Consider the following 23,443-nt stretch of genomic DNA (forward strand, 5'->3'; position numbering starts at 1 on the left):
CCCGGGGAGATATGATATGTACAAAGGTGACTCCATGGTTGCAAGCTGCAGCAGAAAGCAGCAGCAACCCAGAACCATTGGATTATGTAAACCAGTAATAAGGTTATTCTCTTGGATCAGTGCTAGAGCTTGACCTACTTAGAGCTTCCTTCCTGCTTCGAATATAAGCATCAGATTTCTCATCTATGTTTGAGGTAACCCTAAGAATAGACCTCGGTGGTCTTGGAGGATCTGTGGGTTGTGTCAACTTTTCTTTTGATGTTTTCTTTTCTCTCCCTTTAGGCAATACCCTCACCTCTACTTTATCATTAAAACTCACAATCTTCCTTGGAATTTTGGCCTCAGAATTATTTGCAGTAGGTGGTGGTGGTGGTGACACTTCTGGGGTTCCATTGCTCATGCTGAAATCACCAACCTGATCAACGGCTTCAGCAGGTGGATGATCGGCTGTGGCAATAGAAGATGGCGAATCCTCAGAGCCCTCGTCCTTAGCTGATGAGTAAGTTCCAGCAAAAATGGGGATTTCAACCAAAGTTAAAACCTTTGGAGAACCCAAGGTGATACGCTTGAGGCCACGAGCAGCAATGCTGTTAAAAACAAAGTTGAAAAGCCTCTGACAGATTTCAAGTGCTGGGAATTGTTTGCCTTTTCTCTCCATTTTCTGGTGGTAAAGGAGAGAAGAATGGGTAAATGGGGGTGTCTCAGGAAGAGTTTTATTCTGTAACATGCGTAGATTCCATTCCTGGTGATTGGGTAACGTATAAGAAACAGTTTAATTGTTAGGACACATTCTTTTCTTGCCTTTTCAACACCGAAGGTTCTCATCATCTCCATCTTCTGCTACCATTAAAAGCAAAAGGAACCTGCAAAGATATCATGGTTTGGTCTATTGATGGTTGATTCCATGCATTGAGATTGAGTGGAGTAAATGGAATGTGTTTCTCCATTTCTTGAACCAGACCATATTCTCTTACATTGTGGTCCATGACCTCATACACATGAAATTTTTACCAACTGTAGCAAGATCTTCACCTAATTCATTCGGATCGATCGTGCTTGGGACTAGCGCTGCTCCAAGCAAAGCACGGTCCAGATTCAATTTGGGGTTGAGATCAAATCTGGACCGTTGAATGAACACTTCACTCAACGGTCTAGATTTGCTCAGAACTCCATAAGGCATCTGGGCCTTTGATTGCTTGGAGCAGCGCTGCTCCCAAGTAAAATCAAATTCATTCACCATTAATTTTACTCTTCAGCTCTTCAGAGGGACGAAGATAAAGAACCAAATAGTACTATTAAAAAAACTTATTTTTGGCAACGGTTTGCAACTAGTTGGACCTTCAGGGTTCATCACTCACTAATTCAATGGTTTGAATCTATATCAGCAATGCACATTTGTCGTGTTATTAGCTTTGACCTCCCCTGTGAGACTAAATTGAGTTTTCAGAAGGCATCAATCAGGGCACAAACTTTATTTATAGCTGGGGGGCAAATATCGCATTTTGTTCTTCTATCAGACAAGGCACAAGCATAATGCTCCTAGTCTTTCAAGAGTCTCAAAATGTAGCCTTTCCTTTTATAAGAGGAAAATGTAGCCTTTCCACTAAAGTAATAGTAAGGTGATCAAAAATGAGTCTAAAGGATTGTGTTCTCCTCATATTTTTCTATCACATGTTTAAGAAGGATGTGGTCCATTTCTATCTATATATAGTCTACTTTATTAATGTTCATAAATGAGTCTTTCTTCTAACCATGTAGGAGAAGGGCCTAGTATAGTCCACATAAACCCAGAAGTGATTCTATGCCCAGGTCAAAGAGTACACAACTGCCCAATGCTAGAAATAGAGGAGTAAAGAGATTCGAATCTGAGACATGAAGACTACCAAACTGCATGGGAGTGAGTTTGAAACCACTAAACCACTACCCTTGATAGTGACTAAGCAACATTTAGCTTGAGGCAAAAGCTGATAACTTAAGACATTATCTAAAGATACAGCAACAATAAAAATCATTACTTCATCTCAATTCAATGAGGTAGGTTACATATAAAAGAGACAAGAGAAGTATTAGTAGGAATATAAGCACAAATGAAGATATATAAGGTGTTGATATATAAACTGAAAAGTCCTCTACAGCCTAGAATTGAGCGGCAATCCAATGGCACTAATTGGTATATGAGTGCCACCTGCACTTCTATTCTTTTCCATCGTCGACAGATAATGCAAACCAATCTAATACAGGTTCATATTAATCTAGATCAAACCAAAGATTAAACCAAACCAAACCTTCTCTCATTCAATGTTCTTTTTCCGTCTTCCTTTTCATTTGCCGAAGTTACTGCTGAATTCTGAGCGGCCCTACTCAAATCTTCATTTTTCTTAGATTAGCATCGTTGGAAGGGGAATGTGAATTCTTGTTTATAAGAAATTTTCTTCCTTTTTAGATCTGCAATGTTGAACTAAACTACTTTAAAAGTTTTCCAATGACATTTTATCTTGTTCTATTGCCGTTTCTTAAATTCCCTCCTATGATTTAGGTTCGTTGAGTTTGGGACTTGAAGCACTGGTTATCTTTTCCACCCCTTAATGTCTTGTTCAATACACAATGCATTGAGAATTTGAGATTATGGAAACAACATGCAGCAGTTAACTTCGCAAAACAAAAAGGAAGACGGAGAAGAAGAACAGTGAAAGAGAGATGGTTCGGTTTAATCTTTGGTTTGATCTAAATTAATATGAGCCAATGATTAGATTGGTTTGAATTATGTAAAAAAATAAGTACAGGTGGCACTCATATATTGAAATTTTAGTCAATATCTATGAGTATTATAATTCAATTCATGCTACGTACAATTTTACCGTATTTTTAACTATCATAACTTGTTTGAAAGATTTATGCATTATGATGCATATGACATATACAATAATATTTTGTTGAATAATCAATTGTTTCAGCATACGATTGTTCTATGTATGATTTATGGGCATACATGCAAGTGTTTTTGAATTTTTGTTATGATTTAATAATCCAATGGATTCATTACCAAAAAAAAATATCCAATGGATTTCTTTAATTATGGATTTTCATTATTCTTGAATTTTTAATGATTAAATAAAAAGTTCAATAAATGTAAGACTGAAATTGAATAAAAGATATCTTACGAGCACTATCATTGTAAGTCCTGTTAGGCCTTGTGGCTAGAGTTAAAATGGAATGATTTGGTCTAAGCCAATTATAGTAGACTGTGAAGTGTACATGACATTGTGTCAAGAGAATAAAACCACTTCGGTGGTATAGCCACTTCAGTGGTGAAAAGGTGACCATTTAAGCCTTATTAGTGTGCAATATGCTATGCTCGAGATTGCTTCCTCCCCAAATGTTTCTAAATCCTCAATTTTCCCTGCAAGTGATGATATAGATCTTTCCAATGCTCTCTTTAGAGCAAACCCAATTATTATCACAACCATGGACCCAGCACTTACTACTGCCCCAGCTTCTTCTAGTGTTTGTGTTGTGGATATTACCTCTACCCAACAGGAACCTGATAGAAACTTGGATATCTCCCTCAAAAGGAAGGCTTCCTCCCCCTTTTAGGTTATTATAAAAGTGGGGCCCAACATCTTATTATTGCTTGAATCAAAACAACATGATGCTGCAATAAGGAGACTAAATAGAAATTTGGGTTTTGGAAATTACTTATGCTTGAATTCTATTGGCAACTCAGGAGGTGTTGCAGTAAAGTGGGGTGATAACATTACTACAACTTTTCTTTCATCTTCTCCTCATATAAATGATTTATTGATTCATGTTAATTCTTCTGATGTAGATTTTAGACTAACTTTTTTCTATGGACACCCACAGGTAGAACTTTGTGCTCTTATTTGGACAAATTAAATTCAGTTGGGAACCACTGTAAGTACCCCTTGGCTTCTATTGGGTGATTTTAATGAAATTCTTATCAATGATGTGAAACTAGGAGGTAGATCAAAACCCCAAGCCTAGATATACGGGGGCAAAATTGTCTTAGTCAAATAAGAGGAGAGGGAGTGACTTGAACAAAGAATACTTGGATGGAGTATTTGTTAATATGGATTGTTTCAATATATTTGGAAATATACAAGATCACAAGCTTGCCATGATAGGGTCTGACCATACTCCGATTGAGGTCAACCTTCTCTCACCACAAAAGAGACCAAGTTAAGTTTTATTATGAGACCAAATGGGAAGACCACCCCAACCTCCCTGATCAAATTATACAAGGTTGGCACACCTTGGGTTCTAGATCACCATCTTACCTTCTTCACCAAAAAATGAAAAATGTGGCTAGGTCTCTGAAATCTTGGAGCAAACCCACTTTTCAGGCTACTTCTAAGGAAATAGCTAGGCTGACCATGCTACTTGCGGAGTGCCAAAAACAACCCCTTCTTGATTCCCAAAGAGCATTCCCTTCGGGGCCAACTTGAAACCCAACTTTTGGCTGAGAAAAAATATTGGCATAAAAAAATCAAGAATACAGTGGCTAAATGAAGGTGACCAAACTACAAAATTCTATCATGCCTCAACAGCCCACCAGAGACAAAAGAATGTCATTCACAAACTTAAATCCTGGTATGGGAATGGCTCCATGATCTAGATCTGATCAAATCTGAGATCATTATTTATTTCTCTAACCTCTTCTCATCCACAAATCCTGCCCCCCCCCCCATCCACCAGGATTTTCTTGAGAGTATTATCCCATGTGTTGATATGTCCACTAATGATATCCTTTGCTCCTCTTTATCTACTGAGGAAATTTGCAAAGCTCTGTTTCAAATGAAAGGGAGTAAAGCCCCAGGAATTGATGGCCTAACTATGAGATTTTATCAAAGAAACTAAGACACAGTAGGTCAAGACCTAGTTCTTGGGGTACAACATTTCTTCACTAGGGGCGATATGCTTAAAAGTCTTAATCACATAGTAATATCCCTGATCCCAAAAAGAGCAAAGCCTCAGGAGGTTTCCCATCTTAGGCCAATTAGTCTTTGTATTATACCCTACAAGGTCATTGCCCAAATGTCTGGTTAGTAGACTCAAATTCATCTTAGGGAATTTTATTAGCCAAACCCCTAGTGTTTTTGTTCCTGGTAGGGCTATCACTGACAATGTTTATTTGGCCCATGAATATCTACATTTTTTGAAAAAATTAAAGGCAAAATCTTAGTATATGACACTCAAATTAGACTTGTGTAAAGCATATGACAAATTGGGGTGGTCCTTTATTGAGCATGCCCTAAGACATTTAGGCTTTGCTGAGAGATGGATCCAATGGATTATGCAATACATCACAACTGTCTGATACCACATTAAGATCAATAGTGACCTCACAGAGTACATCACACCTCAAGAGGGAATTCGCCAAGGATGTCCATTAAATCCATACATCTTTATTCTCTGTCAGGAGACCCTCACACATAGATTGACATCTGGTAGGGAATTTCCCATCCTCCCAAGGATTAAGCTTGCCCCTATGCACCCTCCATTAATCACTTTTTTTTTTTTTTTTTGCAGATGATTGTATGTCATTCTCACCAACTTCCATTCAGAATGCATCTATCATTAACATGCTATTGCAAGACTATGAGATTGTATTCGGTTTACACGTTAATACTTCTAAGCCCTCAGTCATGTTTAGTCCTAGGACATCCACTCAAATCTAATAGGATATTCTTGCTACTTTAGATATTCAGGAGGTGACTTCTCATGGAATCTATATTGGTTTACCTTCGTCCATAGGTAGAGCCAAGAAACAGACTTTCTCCTACATTCTTGATAAATTGAACAAAAAAAAAAAAAAAAAAAAAAAAACAAAGGTTGGAGATCAAAATTATTATCACTTGTAGGTAAAGAAATTTTGATTAAAGCAGTGGCGTTAGCATTACCAATTTATACAATGTCTTCTTTCCTGTTTCCTATGGATCTTTGTCATAAAGTTGAGCAACTAATCAGGGCCTTTTGGTGGAAGAATGATCAAAGTAAAGGTATTCATTGGGTAAACTGGGGAACATTATGCAAAAAAAAAAAAAAAAAAAAAAAAAAAAAAACTCAAGGGAGATTGGGCTTTCGAGATATACATTGTTTTAATGTGTACTTCTTGCCAAACAATGTTGTGCATTTTTACAAACCCACATTGCCTTTTGTCACAAGTGATGACTTGTAAATATCTTCAATCCCAATCAATTTTGATTGTGGAGGTCCCTAGAACCTGCTCATGAGGATGGCGCAGTGTACTTGCGGGTAGGGATCTCATATCCCAAGGTATAATTAGGTAAATAGAGAATGGTGACCACACTTTGATTTTTTTTGATCCATGGCTTCCTTCATATCCAGGCAGAAATGTTATGAGTGCTCCTATATCCAATGAAATAACCCGATTAAGTGATTTGATATCTTCGAGTGATATGCATTGGAAAACCTCCTTACTTCAATCTCTCTTCTCTTCTCAAGAGGTGGAGGCAATCTCAGCTATTCCTCTCTTGTCTCAAGAAACTCTTGGATTTGGGGGAGAACTTTACATGGAAGATTATAGTTAAATCTGCATATGCATTATGTGGTTGACCATCAAGGGAGTATATGTAATGCCCCGCATCTTTTTCTAGTATTATTTTATTATTGTGGGCGAACGTGTCATTGTGATCGAGGTCAGACATCGTTTGTGGGTCCCACAACAATGGAATTAGACTTAACTGAAAACGAGGAAATGATCGGCATGATTTTCGGAACTTAGAGCTACTGATATTAGCACCTCAGAGTGGGCCCTGCATAAGATATTACAGCGGGCCCACAAGCCCATAACAAAGCCCATTAGTCCTATAATTAAATATATATTATATGTATAATAATATATATTATATGTATAATTATATACGTATATATATATATATTATATATATTATATATCATATATATTAACCGACTTAAGAGGACCGACTTAAGAGAGATTAGAGGAGGAGGTGGCATTTAGGATAAGGTTGAGAAATCAGATGCAGAAAAGGAGAGGCAGTATGCGTGGAAACAGAGGAAGGTTAGTTGAGAGAGAAGAGTGGAGTGAAGAATAAAGAAGTTACAGAAGAGGAGAAAGAATTTTATTTGTACGTGGAAGGGAAGTGAAGGCAAGAAAATCAGAGGGAATAACGTAGAGAAGAGAGAGGAAGTAGAGGAGGAAAGAGCAAGGAAAGAGAAAGGGAAGTACTTGCAGTTGCAGTTGCAGAATGTATACAGGAAGGAGAGAGAAAGAATGAAGAATGAATAATAAGGCCATTAAATGAGAAAGATGGTAGAGTTGGAAGATTAATGGGAGTTGTTACTTGTCCGTGGGGTGAGATGAGTTGAGAGAACAGAGAAGAAGAGTTAAGGAGAGAGAAAATAAGTGGAGTGTTTAAGAAATTGAAGAAGAAAGAAGCCATTAAAGAATATTAAGAAGAGAAGAGAAGAGACAGAACGTGCAAGAGGAGAGAAAGAAAAGTGAGCTAGAGGAGAGAGAAGAAGTGGAAGTGAAGTGAAGCATAGAGGGAAATAGAGATAAAGGGCAGCCATTAAAGGCCTTAGAGGAGAACGTGGAGAAGAGGAGAGAGAAGGAGTGGAAGCAGAGGAGAGAGGAGAGAAATGAGAGAAATAGAGAAAGTGGAGGGAAGCCATTAAAGGAAGAGGAGAGAGGAGTGGGGAGAAGAGGAGAGAGAGAGGGAGTGGAGACAGAAGAGGAAGACAAGAAAGGAGAGAGAAGAAAACCGTGGGGAGGAGAGAGAAAGGAGGAGAGAGAGAGAAAGAAAATAATATAAAAAGGGGGGAAAATTCCCTGTTGGCCCCTGCGTTTTCGTAATTTTCGTTGATCGATCGAGATGCAAGGAGAGCGAATTATGATGGAACCAAGGTCAGGACACGCACGGAACAGGTAAGTAATATTGACCAACCTATGTATGATAAGTTGGTGTTTAAAGATATGTAACATGCACATGGCAACATAAAGTTTATGTTATTTATTCGATGATACAATTTGTGTATTGAACAAAAGATATATATGACTGTAGTGTATGATGTGAGGAGTATGACTTGCATGCATGACTGTAATGTATTAAGAATTATATCTTATGGATGAATGGTTCTTCAATGACTGAGATGAGGATATGAGCGACTGTATGATTGAACTGAATGAATGTAATAACTCTGTATTTAAGCTTATGACTGCATGCTGAGTAATAGTTTACATTACTTTGTCTATGCATGATTACATTTTGGTTTGAAATGTATATTTGTTGCAAACATAATGACAAATGATTGCTCATATGAAGAACTGTGTAAATGCTGGACTAAATTGGATGACAAGGCATCGTGCTGACAAGCACAACCCTTGTGGTTAGACTGTAAAGTGGAAAGACAGGGTTTGAGCCAATAACAGCAATCAATGAGATGTACATGGCTTTGTGCCTTGAGACTGAAAACCACTTTTGTGGTATGACTGAAACCACTTCGGTGGTATAGACAGATGTACATTCTCTATGATTCGCTTAGGCAAGAAGTGGAAGTGAAGTGAAGCATAGAGGGAAATAGAGATAAAGGGCAGCCATTAAAGGCCTTAGAGGAGAACGTGGAGAAGAGGAGAGAGAAGGAGTGGAAGCAGAGGAGAGAGGAGAGAAATGAGAGAAATAGAGAAAGTGGAGGGAAGCCATTAAAGGAAGAGGAGAGAGGAGTGGGGAGAAGAGGAGAGAGAGAGGGAGTGGAGACAGAAGAGGAAGACAAGAAAGGAGAGAGAAGAAAACCGTGGGGAGGAGAGAGAAAGGAGGAGAGAGAGAGAAAGAAAATAATATAAAAAGGGGGGAAAATTCCCTGTTGGCCCCTGCGTTTTCGTAATTTTCGTTGATCGATCGAGATGCAAGGAGAGCGAATTATGATGGAACCAAGGTCAGGACACGCACGGAACAGGTAAGTAATATTGACCAACCTATGTATGATAAGTTGGTGTTTAAAGATATGTAACATGCACATGGCAACATAAAGTTTATGTTATTTATTCGATGATGCAATTTGTGTATTGAACAAAATGCATGGAATTGGATGACAGTTCAATGATTAGATTGAATTGGTTGAAATGGAATGTGGATAGTGTGTTTGAACTGTTAATCATGAATTTGCAAGGATGTTTATGTATGTTAAATGTAATTATCATGTTTTCATATGTAAATGATGGAATGTCATGAACTGTGTTCAGATGAGATTGAATGATATCATGCTCTCATGTTTAAATGATTGAATTGTATGGAGTTGTGTCCAGCTTTACTCATATGATGTTAAATGATGATTGAAATGAAAAATGTATATTGAAATGGGCAGAGCATGGTAATGCAATACTGGAATTGAAGATGAAAAGTGTAAAAGAAAAATGAATAAAATGTAATGGCTTCTGTAAGTCCTGGTACTTATGTACCCAAATGGGAAGGCATGAAGCAAGACTGAAAAGTGAAAAGATTGAGTCTATGCTGATGGCAATCCACGAGGTGTACAAGGCCTTGTGCCTAGAAGCCACTTCGGTGGTGAAGAGACAGAAGCCACTTCGGTGGTGAAGAGACTGAAGCCACTTCGGTGGTGAAGAGACAGAAGCCACTTCGGTGGTGAAGAGACAGAAGCCACTTCGGTGGTGAAGAGACAGAAGCCACTTCGGTGGTGAAGAGACGAAGCCACTTCGGTGGTGAAGAGACGAAGCCACTTCGGTGGTGAAGAGACTGAAGCCACTTCGGTGGTGAAGAGACTGAAGCCACTTCGGTGGTGAAGAGATATGTGCATCCTCTGGATTTGCCTAGGCACAAGACTATAATGTCAGATAACTGAAATGCAAGTAAAAGAAAAGGGAAAAGGAAAAAGGAAAAAGGAAAAAGAAAAGAAAAAGAAAAATGAACAGGAAAAGGAAAAAGAAAGGAAAGTTTGGAATGTATGATGTTATATGATTTTGTTGACAGTGATGTGATGATTGATACATGATAAATTGCCTGACTTACTTACATGGTTGTCTTTATTGCTTACTGGGCCGCAAAGCTCATTATTGTAAATGTTGACAGGTACTCAGATTCATGATAAAGGCAAGGTGTTGCCATCTGTCAATGCCTTTAAAGTTGTAGATGTAATCTCATTCATTTCGTTACGTTTGATGTTTGTATAACTGGACAGTGAATGTATATATTTCTTTGAGACTGCATGTATTGATCTAGACACTGTTGAAAGGTCAAATGTAAATATAACCGGACTTTAGACTGTGTACATATATATGTTTATGAGGCAAATTGTCAACCAGGTTGTTTGTTTTTGAGAATGTTTTGTCTAGCATTTTGTTTTAATGATTATAAAGAGGTGTTAATGAAGAGGAGCTGTCACGTGCCCTAGTGGAATGTACATGATGTGGGCCCCACCAAGCCTGTGAAAACTGGGGTCGTGACAGTATACCTTCATTATCTCATATTATATCTTGTTGGAAACACTTGTGGCAAATCCCTACATTACCAAAAATCAAACATTTCCATCGAGGACATGTCTTGAGGCAATTGTAGTGGGTGAAAATTTGTGTGATCGTAATGTAATTTCCTCTCCTATTTGTATGATTTTTGTTCCAAAATTGAATTTGTTTGCCATTCACTCTTTTAGTGTGATTTTGCAAAGCAATGCTGGGGATTATCCCTTTGAGATTAGACACTTTAGCTTTTAATGGTTCCACAGTGATTGAATGGTTTTCTTTTATTCATGAACTTTTTGCAGATGCAAATGATCATAAGTATGTGGATATTTTGTGGTCCCCCTTATCTTGGAGCATTTGGAATACATGAAATGTTGCTCTTTTTAAAGGTTTACCAATACATATCTCATAGGTCCTATCTCGGTGTGCTTTCCAGGTTGCTGAAATATTATCCATTGATCGAAGAGATACTACTTTTCCACCTCTTTCTCCACACAATGCAGTCCACAAGAAGTAGATACCAATTGCTACATTAGTTTTTCAGATGGTGCTTGGAATTCTGTAGATAATAAGGGAGGCATAGCTGTGTTCTATGGGACTCGAATGGGTGTTTTGTGGCTGCTCAAGCGGGATCATGCTATGGCCCATCTTCACTTTCTATGGAGTTTGAAGGAATATGAGATGTACTTCTGCTCGCTAGGTTCATTCACATTCGAAGATTGAAAGTTTCATCTGATTCCAAGGTTGCCATTGATGCCTTGAATGGCCTCTCTTCTACACTTGATTGGGTGGGAGCCATCTTTTTACTATAAATTCAGAAAATCTCTATTGATTTTGAGTTTATTAGTTTTCAAGTTGTAAATAGAACTTTGAATGTCTCAGTTGATTTCATTGTCAAAGGAGCCAAGGTTTTAGGCTTACATCGAGTCCGGTGGCAGTCTCCACCTTTGTTTATAATTGATAACTCTGGTTTTATCTCCAACAACAATGTTTGCTTGGAGGCTTTTTCCTGAATGAAAATTTTCCTTTTGGGAAAAAAATAATTACTTTTTTGGAACACATGATTTTATACATTGAGATTACCTAAAAAGATTTTATACATTGGGTATATGGGTACTACATGATAGATAACCTAACCCTCTAGTCCCAAAGAGATTGGAATTCTGATGGCCTACTTGGAATTGTTGACTTTTTACCAACTTATCCATCTCTCAATTAGGTTCGAGTAAACTTTCGTTCAATCGATTTAGTCCATTTAAGTAACTTTGAACATGATGACTAATTGACTAGTATTTAAGATATACATTACAACATCTCGAAGCGATAGCCATGATTTCTCGTTCTCAATTATGTTTGATATACCTACAAAGTCAAGATTAACAAGCTTATGTATAGAATTATTGATGGGCTAGAGTCGTGGTAAGTATAAAATACCATCGAAGAAACACAAAACAATTGGAAAAGCCTTCGAAGATAAAGCGTTCCCTTAATTAATAGATCGGAACACATACGAAGCAAATAAAGAAGCAATCTTCGTGATCTGTAGAATTCTGAAGGTTCTGAGGGAAATTGCAAGTGGGTAGTTAATCATGTCATTTTATTTCTTCAAGCATAGACCCAAAACACCACCGGAGCTCGTCACATGTATCAGGGATAGCCTTCTCGCCCTTGACATGAAGACCGTGGTAGAAGTTAAAGCTCTTGAAAAGGTTGATTTTGTTCGTTTGCATTGATTTCCATTTCTAAACTTACGACTAGCACTGAGTGACACTTCGATTGACGGATTTTGTTTGATTTTCCATATGGGTCTTCATTTGCATTTTACCTAATTCGGCTTTGATGAACATGCATAATTGATTACTTTCACCTGGGTTTTGGTACCCCTTTAAAACGATCTCAATCTTCCCGGATTATTTTCAGTTTAGCCCTTCTGTGGATGGCTGTAGACCCATGATCTAGCTGCCCTTTTGCAGTAAAGGGTTATCTTCCTTTCATTTATAATCTGTCCACAGTGACATTCTTTCTTCCCCTCTGTTTCTTGGCAGGCTTTGGAAGAAGTTGAAAAGAATTTTGTTGCAATGAGGCAAATGCTTTCTGGAGATGGAGAAAGCGAACCTAACCCAGACAATGTCACACAATTTACAGTGGAAGTTTGTAAAGAGGATGTTATTGACCTTTTCGTCAACAAGTTACCAATTTTGGGATGGGAAGTAAGTCATGGTATTGTCTGCAGAAGCAGCACATATTTAATTCACAATTTTCTCTGAACTAATTCCAATTACTGATGGTGTAGGCAAGAAAAGATTTAGTGCACTGTTGGTCTATATTGCTGAGGCAGATGGTTGGCTCCAGTTATTGTTGCGTGAAATATATTGAGAATCATTTGGAACTGCTAGACTTCCTTGTTGTATCGTATGGTTCTGTCACTTGCAACATCCCATTTTTTTTTTTTGTTTTGGATGAATGCAGCATATTCCTATTTTGTTTTCTTGTTATTTTAATTTTTTATATTCTGTTGCGACTGCACTATACCTAATGGCTGTGGTTTGAGATAAACTTTGGTATTCATTGTGGCAAGAAGGCCGAGGGACTGCAGTCATCTATTGACGTTCACTGTGATAAATTGTAGGATCAGTATCGGACTGAATTGATCAAAGAGATGATAATGATTGTTGAGGGGAAATGTATTTAAAGAAAGATACCGGGGTTGAATTTTCATTCATCCTAAGTGCCATCTTAGGATGTTCTTGATTATGTTTTAAGTGATTTGCGTTCGGAATACCATCTATAGTAGCATTCTTGGTAAACTATCTTTAGCGTAATTTAAAGGAAACTGGAAAGGCATTTCCATCAAGTTTTATTACTTCTCTTGATTTTCAGTTGGGATTGGGATAATTAGGGAAAAGATACAAAGGCACTAGGTAGGGTTGTTGCTTTTGGAAATTCACTTATAGTTGACAGTTTTGAGGAGTTAGTCCATTTGCTGATGGAATTTCCTGTGGTTGAAGGAGAAAGATTGATAAAGTACATATTTGCCCATTGTTTCAATTTTATTGTGTTCAAATCGAGTAATGCCAAAGCCTGTTAAATACTAAATAGGTTATCATTTCTTACAAACATTCCCCTTCAGCACTTGCAAGAATATGTGGGAAATGCTGCCCTATGGATCAGCTAGGAATTGGAGGAAAATAAACTCCAGGATTTTCATGACTTTATCCTGCACCTTTTTAAGAATTCATAGATTTGGGCTCTTATCTCCTAGATTGGTGTTTGCCCTTAAAAAGTGTCAGAATGATATAGCATGTAGAGCATCTGGTTGGTGGAGTATTAAGGCATTGAGAAGGAATTGATGATTGACATAAACTTCACAATTAGGCATTATTTATGTCTTTTTCTTTATCATCATATGTTATAATCTACATTTTTTTGGGGTCAAAAGCTGAAATATTTCATTAGATAAAGCAATTAATTCACTATATATTATGTTTGGAACTTTATTCTTGTCTTCCGTGAGTGGCTATCTCGTTGAAGACACTATATGAATCGACATTCATATTTGCAACTACATATTTCTATTATACATTGATTTTTATCTATTTTTAAATTTTATCATAGTTTGTATGTGTGATATGATGTAAAAATCATGTAACTCGTTGTAGTCTTTCTTGAACAGCTATGATAACAAAGAAATTGCCCTGAATTGTGGAAGTATGTTGAGGGAGTGCATCAAATGTCCAACCCTAGCAAAGTAAGATGTTTAATTTTTCATTGACTCCATATGGTTTTTCAATTTTTCGCAGTCTGTTTTAAGTTTATTTTATTTTGAGGAAAGTAGCTTTCTTTTTCTTTTCTCATCGGTAAGTTGATGATTGTGTTGAAAAGGAAGACGATTTTAGCAAAAGAATCTCATACAAATCTTGGTATATCTTTTCTGTGTTCTTCCAATTTTGTTGCTGGATAGATGGCACTTCCAAGGACAAGTTCCACAATGATGTGAAAAATTGTAATGTTAAGCAACAAAATCTCACATGGTCGCCTTTGCCACAATGTAGTTGTATGTTAGTTGCTCTTCATTTCATTATTCAATTAGTACCTCTTTAAAGATGAAGATGGACATTGCCTTTCATCTTTTGGAGATTGTGGTCTTCCATGTGGAATCTTTCTTCAGAAAGTGAATTTTGATTTTCACGTGTTTAAATTTTTGTAGTGATCTTTCAGATACATATTGGAGTCTACTAGTTCTGAGTTGTTCTTCAAGTATGTGGAGCTTCCTAACTTTGATGTTGCCTCGGATGCTTTTGCCACCTTTAGGGTCAGTTCTTTTCTCTTGTTTAAGTGTCAAAGTTAAAGCCCTGCAATGTACCATTCCTTTGAGTTTGTTTCCTGAAATTGATGTCTGGCAGGATTTGCTTACAAAACATCCAGATGCAGTTTCTGAATTCTTGACTGCCCATTATGAAGAGGTTAGCTAACTTGTTATACTTCTAAATGTTGTCCAACTGTTAATTACAAAAGCCACCATAATTCTGACCAATGTTTAAGTTGCATAATTGCAACCATTAACTTGTGGGCTCAAAACTTGGAAATGACCTCTCCCACGAAGCTGGATTAATAAATTTGCCCCTCCCTGACCTTGCAGTAGAGGAGCCTTGTGTACTAGAATGCTGTTACTTTTTCCTTTACTGTAATTCTGACCACAATAAATGTTTATGATGGGATCAAAATTTGGTAAGAAAATCTTATATATATGGATATTTTTCTGTCCAGCAGTTATGCCAAATTATGGGAAGTTTATTGGCATGTCCCAAAATAACTGATGACCTGTGGAAATTAGAAACTGTATTACAAGAAAGCTGAATTTTTCCCTAGAACTTCAAGGATGCTAAAATTAGCAGGTCTGAACAGTAACAGTCGAAACACTACTGAAGGCAATATATTGTGAGCAAAAAATGTTTGTCCTTATTTGATTGACGTGGTCATAGTGTTGGTAATTTGTATACCTGCAATACAGCAGTTTCTTTGGTTGGTCATGCTTGTTTTTCTATCCAAAAATTGGGGATCACAAAATATTGGCATTTGGAGCACCACATTATGTAGATCAACTTGAGTGATTCTGATAAGATCCCTCAAATCCAATATGAAACTTAATATCAAAAAAAGGAAATTAACGAGATAAACTGGTTACAAGGGTGCTAGTCACCCCCAAAGCATATGTGCTGCCCCTCAGCCTATGGCTGCCCAAATACTCACATAAAACATCTCATAGCCTCTCAACATAATTTTCCCGTTATTTATAATCCCCCACTTAACAATAACCCTCCACATGGTGTAATCCTAGGGCCCTAACACTGCCAACCCCTCGAAATTCACCGTGTCCTCAAGGTGAAGGAAAGTCAGAAGCTTAGTCTTCACGTGTTTGCTGCACAACCATGCTAGTTCCGTATCTACAAAAATAAACCTCCTTGTTGTATGATAGTGAAAATCCCTTGTGTGAAAGAGAAGTTAAAAAATACGGCTCTGATACCAGTTGTTAAAACCCGAACTACTCCCTCAATCAGACCCTGCAACCAAGCTCCTTCATGATGCAATATACCTGCAAATACCACTCAGTCCACTTACAATTCACACACAATTCCTCAGAGTCCACACATACACATGCTGCAAATAAAATGAATACATGGGAAATGGAATGAGAGACACTTCAGTTGTTTCAGCACTGCAATTGACTTGATCAACTGTGACACAAGCATTCCCAAAACCCCTGAATATCCTATTCTACTTGCCCCAAATCCTGAAAGTCTTCCTCTCCCCTGCAAGCATAGCTTACCCCTCAATTTTCTCACTTCTTGCATTCACCAAAGTTGACTTTCAGAATTTCTTTGAGGCCTGCCTAGTCAAGCACTAGCCATTTCCTTTGGTAGAGCCACTTGAGGGCTTCTCCTTCTAGGTGTTGAAGAGCCACACTCAATTTCATTCCTCAATTTGGTGTAAAACTTCACGAAGGCATTTGTGCAAATCACCTTCGCCGGAAAACATGGATAATGCAATCTCCATATCTTCTGTTGGATCAAAACACACTTTGATACTAGTTGATAAGATCCCTCAAATCCAATATGAAATTTAATGTCAAACCAAGGAAGTTAACACGATAAACTGGTTACAATGGTGCCAGTCACCCCCGCAGCATACTTGCTGCCCCTCACCTATGGCTGCCCAAACACTCACATAAAACATCTCAGAACCTCTCATGACAATTTCCTCCCTATTTATAATCCCCCACTTAACAATAACCCTCTCTCTCTCTCTCTCCCTCCCTCCCTCCTCCACATGGTATTATCTTAGGGCCCTAACAGATTCATATAGAATGAGGATCAGCTTCCACAAAGCCACAGTCCCCCAATTTTGATATATACTTTTTTAAATTAAAAAAAAGGGGTTGCAAAAAGTTTGAAACAAAATTGGAAAAGCTTAAAAAGAATAGTGCACTGATCAGGTGGCTAGTGATAACATCAGATTGACCTGGTATATTGCTTTTATTGAATATTTTATCTGGGACTGACCTGTCTACTGGTCTTCATCAAGTGATCATGGTAGCCTGGAATAACTATTGGGGCCTTATTCTCATTTATGTGTCCTGTAGTCTAATTTTAGTTAGCCAAGACTTACCCTTCATAAAAGGGACTTCAAGAACTTAGTCGGAGAGAAAATTTATCTGAGTTAGGAATCTCCGTTTACACTTCATCTTGAGATCTGGCAGAATGTTGGAATGTTAATAATAGGTTAATAGTCATGGTAGATGTCCCAGAGTTTGTGTGGTGTTTTGTGACCCAACCCCTTTATATCTTTGTTATTTTGCTTCTGGTCTCTTCTAGGATCCATGTAGGCGACCCCATTAAATTGTGATAAGGCTTCTTCTTCTTGTTGTCATGGGGAGTATTGACCAGAACCTTAGGCTTTTGGTGCACTAAAATTTTGCCAGCATCTCTGAGAAATAACAAAATAAAAATATCTTTTAAACAGTTTAGGGGAAGTACTAATGATATTTTTTTTACAACTTTGAGATTTTACTAGATTATACCTTTCCTTACACCCCCGGCCCTCCCACCCTTCCCCATCCCCATCCCCCCAACCCCCCGCCCAAAAAAAAAAAAAGAAAGAAAGAAAGAAAGAGAACGAAGATGAAATTTAGTTTGCCAAAATCTAGAGATTCCATGAAATGTTGAACCATTTATGAAAGAGACTTCTTTCCTGCTTTTGCAACCTATCATGGATATCATTCAGGGGTACTGGGATCTGCATTCTTTGGGTCCCAACTGGAAGTTCTGTGGGAGTGTGGGACCAAAATTTCTGTTAGTTTCACTCTAACCATGGAAAAGAAAAGATCAAAAGGGTTTTCTTTTCGTCATTTATCCACGAACCAGAGAACCTAATTTTCCTGCAAATTGTTTGTGACTAATAAGTTTCAGTTGGACTGCTCTAAATTCTGGAATTAGGAGCACATGGTGTCTTTGATGTGTGGCTACTTGACATCCATTTTATATTCTTTGATTTTTTTTTTCCCTTCCAAATTTCATCTGATTGGATGATCTTGTTCCAGTTCTTTGAGCACTATGAGAAGCTCCTTACATCAGCGAATTATGTAACAAGAAGACAGTCGTTGAAGGTTTGTTTGTAGCTATTGTCTTATGTATTTTACTTTTTAAGTCACAGTTTCTAAAGGGTTAACTATAATGTGATTGTTGTATTTCAGCTTCTTTCAGAATTTCTTTTGGAGTCTCCAAGTACTCATATAATGAAACGATACATCGTAGAAGTTCGGCACTTGAAAGTCATGATGACACTGCTCAAGGTACTCAAAAATGCCTTCCCTTGCTACTCAGATTTTCTAAGCATTGTTCATTTGCTCAATGAGAGCACCTAATGTGTACATGAATCTGAAAATCATATGGCTAGTTGAATAGGCATTTAGGATTAAATCATGAGAAACGTTGGGTCTGCAAAAATATATGCACCAATATGAAATCAAAATGCTTGTATTAAGGTTTGTAGTTCTTGATTACTCCTTTTTCTTTTGTTGGGGGATTTTTTTTTGGGGGGGCGGGGGGTGTCAATGAACGTCACAATGTAGAGGCATGTTTGGTTCCATTATTACCCCAAGACAAACAAATCAGTGGAAGGCTTAATGCTACTGATGCATATGATTAGGGATCATGAAGGGGCAGGTTTGCCTATGCCCAACAACCCTAATTTCTTGTTGAGACATGCAAGGCACTCACTGATTTTACAAGGATAACAATGGGGAACCCCAGGTTTCTTAATGCTATATAGCCGGCCCTAAGCTGAAAAAGGATATCATAACAACTAAAAAGAGGGCAGAACCCATTCTACTGATATCCCTGTATTATCCTAGAATTTCAGTTTGTTCTTCTATCCTGTGCCATCTGTTGTCAAAATTATTTTGGAATTTCTGCTGCCTTTTTCATTTCTATTTGATATAGACGTTCAAATCATAATGGAGACATTTATAAGTATGACCTTTTAAGTCTGTAAATTTTCTTTGTACTATGTAAGACTAACACAGTTTTCTATTATACCTTGTGATGCCACTCCAATCAGTTGACATAGTCTGATTCTTTTGGGCATAAAGAGTGTTTTGTTACCATTTTTGCTTTTATAATAGCTTTTCTTTCATTATACAGCTATTATATTTACATTTCCTGTTGTATAATGAACCTTCTATTCTTTTGAGTGTTGAGCTCACTCTCATTGAATTCTGTAAGAATGTTTCTGACAACTACCTTTAGTATCCATCCATTGACTCATTTATGTTACTTGCATAGCATGCATTCTCGTGGATTTACAACATATGATTCTTTCAAAATGGAACCATGATAATATTCATTGATCAGCATCCCCAAAAATACAACTAGCATTGAACCTTCTATTCTTTTGAGTGTTGAGCTCACTCTCATTGAATTCTTTAAGAATGTTTCTGACAACTACCTTTAGTATCCATCCATTGACTCATTTATGTTACTTGCATAGCATGCATTCTCGTGGATTTACAACATATGATTCTATCAAAATGGAACCATGATAATATTCATTGATCAGCATCCCCAAAAATACAACTAGCATTGAACCAGCCTCTTGATATCCTTTTGTTCACTTTCATCTATTTTCATGGCCACCTGAATTATGGTCTTTGTGTCCGTACTGTATGTAAACCAATGACCTTGCATTTGCATGAGTCAAGCAAGCCTATTCTTGAGGTAGCCTAACTTCGCATTGTTGGTCTATTCTTCCTCATTCTGGTAGTCTCTGGTCATACATACTCTGTATACTCATTCTGTACTGTACCTACTATTACGCATGATTAAACTTGAGCGTAACCCCCTGAATGAGGGACCAGCTTTGACAAGAAAGAGAATTGATTGTGTGTCCTGCATAGGCCATGTGGACTTGGTAGAAATTGGTTGCTATGTCATGCAACTACGTTTTCTTGTGGTTGTCTCTCATTCTTTTCTCTTAATTTATTTGGTAGTTCCTATAATTTTTCCGTGCTAGGGTAAAGTTGTCATTTGAAAGTTCGTTTTGCAACTATTAAGAATCGGTGTTATCGAATCTCTATTATAAAATATTACTTCTCCTATTTGTTATGACAGTTTCACATGTGTTGTTGATCAGTTTCATTGAAATTATGAAGTTTTTTCATATTGTCTACTTTACTCCTGTTAAGTGTTTCTTATTTGTTGTTGTCATCTTTGAGTTTAGCTGGATTTCCAAGTAGGCATATCCTGGATCCTTGCTGTTCTTACAGCTTTTTGTGTGTGTGTGTCTATATATTCTTTTTGAGTTATGGGATTTCTCAGTTATCCTACATCACCCCTTCATATGGCAAGTTTTGTGTTCCTCACAGCATAGGTTTCAAAACTGAAAAAGCAGTTGCTTAATTACGCTTCCGTTTTCTTTATCATCTAAAATATGGTAATTCATGCAGGACTCAAGCAAAAATATAAAGATGTCTGCCTTCCACATCTTTAAGGTGTTGTGCTTTCTTACTTTTGCTCTAATTTTTCGATTTCTCTGTTCATTATAATTAGCTTGTGGTTTTCTAGAAGACTTTAAGACAGTTGGGCACTATAGAAATAAGTCTGTTGGGCAGGGAAGTATGATACTTTGGTTAGCCTTACAAGTCTCCCACAGCTAAAATGCAAAGCAGGTTACACAATTCTAGTTAAGTTAATTTATGGTAGTAGGACTTCTAAATGTGACCATTCATGCTGGATCCTAGAAGCTTTTATGATGATAAAGATCTCAGTCATATGAACCTGAGGCTTCAATATAACCCAGCCTAGCCTGGGCAAAACCAGATTAACCCAAATCAAGTTGTATCCCTAATGATCTTAAGTTCTTTTTCTTCCTCTTCCAAAGAGGAGCTGAAAAGCTAGTTAATGATGCAGGTTCAAACTTAAATGGATACAAAATATTACCATAGGCTTAATGAACTTCCATGGCCTTATTAAAAACCCAAAATTAAAAGGAATCTTATTGTCTTCATTGAAGTTGGGGACACAGGGTCGCTTCATTTATTTGGCCCATGTATTGTTAACAAGTAGCCATTGATAGTGGAAAACCCTTGAGTCTTGGGGTGCTGTCTGGTCAAATGCATCAAGAAGTATGCAAGGTTCCACAACTGTCATTGATATATTGATGACTTGGTCTGAACTCTTAAGATTCTTGCACTTGTTAGGGTTGGTTCTCCAGGAGATAAATTTTGTTCTAACATCCAAATGCTGTTGTAATCATAGTGTTTTTGTGTTGTCCTTATTTTTATTTTTTCTGTTTTACAGGTCTTTGTTGCTAATCCCAACAAGCCTCGAGATATTATCATCATCCTGGCCAAGAACCATGAAAGATTACTAGAACTGCTTCACAATCTTTCTGTTGGCAAAGGTAAATTTAATACTGGATGGTTGACATCTGGTAGTCTTCAGGTAGAACAAGAGATATTCTACCATGGGATGGGGATACATGCATATGGAGTGGATCCACTGAATCCGACTTGTTAGTTTACCTTAGACCTGGCAACCTTCTGATTTGATGATAACAATCATTTATTTGGAATATTTGTTTGAACAGTAGGAGAATTAAGACCTAATGCATGTTGATGACACATATGGTAGGATCATTCCCCTCCATCTTTGTGTTATGCACTTATACCCTTCATGTATGACATGTATGGTTGCATGGCTTGCTATATTTTCCAGTCAGTCTGTGCAGAGTGTTCATTTCCTTTCTGGGTTTTCTCCAATGCCCTCAAATGATTTTGCTGGGGTCAGTCTTCAATCTCTTTTATCTATTTTTTTTTGTCTCGCCTTGTAGGTAACGATGATGAGCAATTTGATGAGGAAAAGGATTTGGTCATCAAGGAAATTGAAAGAATATCTCGACTTCCTAATCTCACTGGTTGAATTCTGCTAATCTTAGTGAGCCCCCTTTTTACATCCAAACATGAGATATTAGGTTTTGGTGTGTCTGATATTATTCCTCATACATTGTTTGGCAATCCCATGCATGTAAAGGCCTTGCAAGAAGCGTCTAAGATATGTTGTGGGTAGGGCAAATACTTCCGGAGAATTTATTTGCTGAACAGAAGATGCCTGGTTTCTTGGATTGTGTTTTGGAATTGGAAAGCAGGTTGGATATGTTGCTCATGATTTTGTCCGTAAGTTATTTTTAGGTCATGTTTATTGTTTAATTGATTGTTTTGTGTGAGTGAACATGCTGTAACCTGATATTTGGATCAACTTTCCGGTTAATCTGACTTGACCCGTGGATTCTGTGTCAATCCTTTTGTGCATGGATATCTGTACTTTAAGTTGTTCATAACCAGATTTCCTTCCAAATACGAGGGAGCTTATGTTGCTGTTAGATTAAGAGGTACTCAGGGGTGCAAGTTTGGCCCTGACCCGCCCTATGCCCGAATAGGGCTTGAGCTCAAGACTTTGGTCTTGAGGGTGGGTTAGGGCCAAAATATTCTGGCCCTGCTTAGGGCCAAGGGTGGGTCTAAGATTATTTTTTGGCCTATCGGGCCTGTCCCGACCTGTCCCAGATTTTTTGCGTTGATCATGGCCCTGATTTTAGCTTGATTCTGGCCCTAATTTTGTTCCCGCTACTTGATCTCAATGAATTAGGAACAGGGACAAGGATAGGGACTATCAGGGCCAGGGCTAGGGACAAGGCCAAATATAGGGCCAATCAAGGTTAGGGCTAAGGATTTGGCCAATTAGGGCCAGGACAGGGCGAGAATGGGCTTGCTTTGGCGCTATAAGACTTGGGGTTAAGGGCAATAATCATTGATCCTGTATTAGAGTCGGGGCGGGAATTAGATTAGAATGTATAGGGTTGGGCTTGGGATTGCAAAAGTCTGGCCTAATTCGGCGTGGTTGCAGCCCTAAGAGGTACCCTACGGAGTATTTCTTAAGTGCATATATCTATCAAAGCATTGCTGTGGCGTCCAATTCCTTGATTGCTTGCAGTGCGTTGTTGGTTTTGTTGGTGTACATGACATCTTAGGAGCCAACCACAAGGAATCCAATGCCGCGAGAATGAAAACACTCGGCATTTTTGCCTTTACTCAATGCCACGGTCGCCTTGCAACTATGTTTAAAACGTGTGATCAGATTAACAAACGTACCTGATAATGCAATCAAGACTCTATTTTCTTGTCCACATTGATCTTATTGGTGTGGAATGTGGATTGGTTCTAGAGCTATGGCACTATAATTGTCTACTACCACAACGAGTCATGGAAGTTAAACCCCTCCTTGGTTCTTGATAGGGGTGTAAACGGATCGAATTCGGATCGGATAGTGATAATACCATATTCGTATCCTATTATATTTGGACGGATTCAATCGGATTTAGATGATAATCAGATAGTTATTTTCTTAAGTAGATACTTCT

At 37.8% G+C, this 23,443-nt stretch overlaps 1 protein-coding gene across 1 annotated transcript; it reads left to right on the forward strand.

The window, feature by feature from the left end:
• The first annotated feature begins 11,836 nt into the window (after positions 1 to 11,836).
• On the forward strand, positions 11,837 to 22,373 carry LOC149010558 (uncharacterized). Its single transcript, XM_089161869.1, has 11 exons — positions 11,837 to 12,183; positions 12,520 to 12,684; positions 12,768 to 12,886; positions 14,148 to 14,222; positions 14,693 to 14,786; positions 14,878 to 14,937; positions 18,072 to 18,137; positions 18,225 to 18,323; positions 20,475 to 20,519; positions 21,328 to 21,430; positions 21,860 to 22,373. Exons 1-11 carry the CDS (start codon positions 12,064 to 12,066, stop codon positions 21,946 to 21,948), a joined length of 1,035 nt encoding a protein of 344 aa, XP_089017995.1. The 5' UTR covers positions 11,837 to 12,063; the 3' UTR covers positions 21,949 to 22,373.
• Positions 22,374 to 23,443: the final 1,070 nt, after the last annotated feature.

This window comes from Hakea prostrata, chromosome 7, assembly GCF_041222555.1.
Source record: "Hakea prostrata isolate BN-2017 chromosome 7, UWA_Hpros_2, whole genome shotgun sequence".
NCBI lineage: Eukaryota > Viridiplantae > Streptophyta > Magnoliopsida > Proteales > Proteaceae > Hakea > Hakea prostrata.

What these genes read in the sequence shown, in the direction of transcription:
- LOC149010558 (XM_089161869.1), top strand. Translation starts at nt 12,064, where the DNA reads ATGTCATTTTATTTCTTCAAGCATAGACCCAAAACACCACCGGAGCTC. An exon ending in TACCAATTTTGGGATGGGAA is followed by an intron (nt 12,685 to 12,767) that starts GTAAGTCATGGT and finishes CTGATGGTGTAG; the next exon opens with GCAAGAAAAGATTTAGTGCA. An exon ending in TGACTGCCCATTATGAAGAG is followed by an intron (nt 14,938 to 18,071) that starts GTTAGCTAACTT and finishes ATCTTGTTCCAG; the next exon opens with TTCTTTGAGCACTATGAGAA.